The sequence below is a fragment of the Penaeus japonicus genome, unplaced genomic scaffold (assembly GCF_977035675.1).
Source record: "Penaeus japonicus unplaced genomic scaffold, GWHDUDI00000001_assembly GWHDUDI00000012, whole genome shotgun sequence".
Lineage (NCBI taxonomy): Eukaryota > Metazoa > Arthropoda > Malacostraca > Decapoda > Penaeidae > Penaeus > Penaeus japonicus.
The window spans coordinates 40,416,248-40,419,405 of NW_028234414.1; the positions used below are offsets into that span (position 1 = coordinate 40,416,248).

The window sequence follows — 3,158 nt, forward strand, 5'->3', positions numbered from 1 at the left end:
GGATGGGAGGGGGTGGTGAGTTTGGGTGGTGGGATGGGGGATGGGGATGGGGGGATGGAGGGATGAGGGGGGGATGGGCGGGGAGGGATGGGGGGATGGGGGATGGGTGGGGGTGGGGGTGGGATGGAAGGATGGGGATGGGGAAGGGGATGGGGATGGGGATGGGGGTGGTGGTGGGTGGGGGGTGTGATGGAAGGTGGGTGTGGGTGGGTTTAGGTGGGGATGGGTGGGTGGAGGAGGGGGGGATGGAAGGATGGGGATGGGGATGAGGGGGGGATGGGTGGGGGTGGAGGGATCAGGGATGGGGGGAGGGTCATTGTTATTGTTTTGTTGCTGGTGTTGATATCCTTGGTAATATTGTGATCTAAATCATTATTATGGTTATCATCATTACTGCTGTTGTTTGATTGATGTCAATGTTGTTTTGCTATTATCTGTTGTTATTAAGGTTTTTTTTTTATTGTCCTTATTAGTGATATTTTCTTATATCATTATCATGGGATAATTGGGAGAACTCCATTATTGTTGTTATTGTTGTTATCTTTGTTGATATTATTATCTAAATGAATGCTGTTGTGTTGATTACTATCATTGATATTGTTGATATTTGTCAACAATATCAATGTCAACATCACCACCATCATTAATATTGCAATTGCAGTATTTTTGCCTGTTTGTTTGTCCATGCATCCAAATTATCACTAAATTCTTCACAATATCGTTATCAAAATTCGACAAAGAATTAGTAGCGGCAAGTCCACTAAAGTCAGTATTGTTGTTGTTGTTTTGTGTTGTTGTTTTTTTAAGCAAATTTAGATCTCAGAAGCACAGATTTCAGAAGGAATAAAGGTGGAGCTGCATCTTGTTTCTTCTTTTTTTTCTAATTCATGGTAAGATTTTTCGATATGAGATACCTCATGAATAAAACATTTATTCTTCATTTCCTCCTTTATTGAATTCTTGCGTCGGCAGCGGCTTCGCTTTAAAAAACCGAACGCTGTCTCGGATACTATTGGTTGATCTTACATCTATACATTTTTTTTTTAAACTCCTTTCTAGTTTATCCTTATTCCTAGCACCGATGATGTTTTTTTTCGGAACTATCTCCCCCCTTTTATCATTCTCTATGCCCTTGTCTCCCCTGCAGCATCTGCCTGCCCATGGAGACCCAGGACGTGGCCGACCAAGCCTACCTCCTCATGCTGCTCACCACCAACGGCCTGGCCTTCGTGCTCATCTGCGTGTGCTACTCCAAGATGTACTGCTCCATCGCCGGCAACAACCTGGCGGCCAACACCTCGGACACGACGGTGGCGAAGCGCATGGCTCTCCTGGTGTTCACGGACTTCGCGTGCTGGGCCCCCATCGCCTTCTTCGGCTTGACGGCCGTGCTGGGCTTCCCGCTCATCAGCGTCACCCACGCCAAGTTCCTGCTGGTGTTCTTCTACCCGCTCAACTCCTGCGCCAACCCGTACCTGTACGCCATCCTCACCAAGCAGTACCGCCGCGACCTCTTCATCCTGCTCGCCCGCTACGGCTTCTGCACCAAGCGCGCCATCAAGTACAAGGGCGCGTACTCCACCAACACGTGGCTCAACCACAACAACGTCTGCGTCAGCGGGGGCGCCGGCGGGAGTGGCGGCCCCAGTCGCAGGATCTCCACCCTGACGCAGATCACCACGTGCGGGGACGTCAGAAGTCGTCTGAGAGACGGCTCAGAGGAGAGCCTCGGGCGCCCTCTGTCGCCCATCCGCGTTAGAAGCATTTCGGCAGAGCTGACCGTGCCAGGAGCCATGACGCTCGGCGCCACGGACCGCCGCTCGTCTGACGTGGGTCGGAGGCTGCAGCCGGTGGCGGAGATCCGCGACGGACAATCGCCGACGAAGGCCAGCTCCGGCCCCACCGGGGGGTCGCCGCACCCGATCAAGAACTGTCACGCCCGTATGAGCTTCACCCCCGAGCAGGAGGCGCTTCTGCTCCGATACGCGTCGAGTCGACAGCCGCTCGCGAAGCCCAGCCGCCCCCGACGCCAGGAGGACGACGACAAAGACGAAATCGTCCCCCTGTCCACCTACACGCCCAGCACGCCCGACACGCTCACGACCCCCGTCTCGCCCCAGCGGGAGAGACCCGTGTAGTCCTGCCAGACTCTTTAATCTGATTTTGTAAGATTCGTTCAAGGAACCAAATCCAAAACACATTCAAAGATATGAAAAAAATAAAAAATATGAACTGGAAAATAGCATTTATCTGGATTTCACGTCGGAATCCATCACTCCAAAAAATAAAATAAAAAAATCAGTAACACAAAGACCTGCAGAGGAAAAAGGAAATCAGTTAATAAAGGTTTGAATAAAAGACAGACGTAGGATCTCAACGTTAATAAACGCATACGTGACATAATGGGTTTGATATCTGTTTGCGCTCTTGTATGTGTGTGTGTGTGTGTGTGTGTGTGTGTGTGTGTGTGTGTGTGGACGTGTGTGTATGGGCGTGTGTGCGAGTGGTAAACGCATTTTCATTGTTTCCTATGTAAAGAATTCTTTCATATGTAAATCCAACCACTGAATACCCAGACCTGATTCTACAATTCCCGACATAAATCTTGTCGTAGGTAAAGGAACTGATTTCCTTTCCTTTGTCTGTTCCTTCGTCTGCAGATCAATTCCACTGTTGACGACTTCAATGGGCTCATTTTACGGCCCTTTGATACAGTTTAATCGATTCCTGATTCCATCGCAGGGAAATATTGTGTGTGTCTGTTCTTTTCAAACGTGGGCTTCGCAACATATCTCTCTGTGTCAAAAACCGAAATAGAAGTCTTCCAAACATACACAAAATAAAACGATTCAATAAAAATCAATCAATTAAAAATCAAGAAAACTGAGGAAAAAGATTTTGATCTTTTTGTTTGTTTCATGTATCTTTTTGGTTTTGTTTTTTTCAAGAGTTAACATGTGATTTTAACCATGGCATATTGCATAAAACATAATAGCATTCAGTTCATCATCACCATACGTTTTTGATACATAATCATCATAATGATATCAATAAGCAGTTTTAAAACCCGCCTGTGTTATATTTTGATATATTTTAAGCTTGTTATATCACACTACATCAAAGAAATACATTAATAAGCAGGCGAAATTTTCCGTGTT

At 47.1% G+C, this 3,158-nt stretch overlaps 1 protein-coding gene across 1 annotated transcript in view; it reads left to right on the top strand.

Moving 5' to 3' along the window:
- The window catches only part of LOC122267600 (uncharacterized), a 120,898-nt gene extending 118,670 nt beyond the window's left edge, over nucleotides 1–2,228 (top strand). The window contains exon 17 of the mRNA XM_086542794.1: nucleotides 1,148–2,228. Coding sequence (XP_086398920.1) covers nucleotides 1,148–2,138 — 991 coding nt within the window. The 3' untranslated portion in view covers nucleotides 2,139–2,228. The remainder of the gene's footprint in view (nucleotides 1–1,147) is intronic.
- Nucleotides 2,229–3,158: the final 930 nt, after the last annotated feature.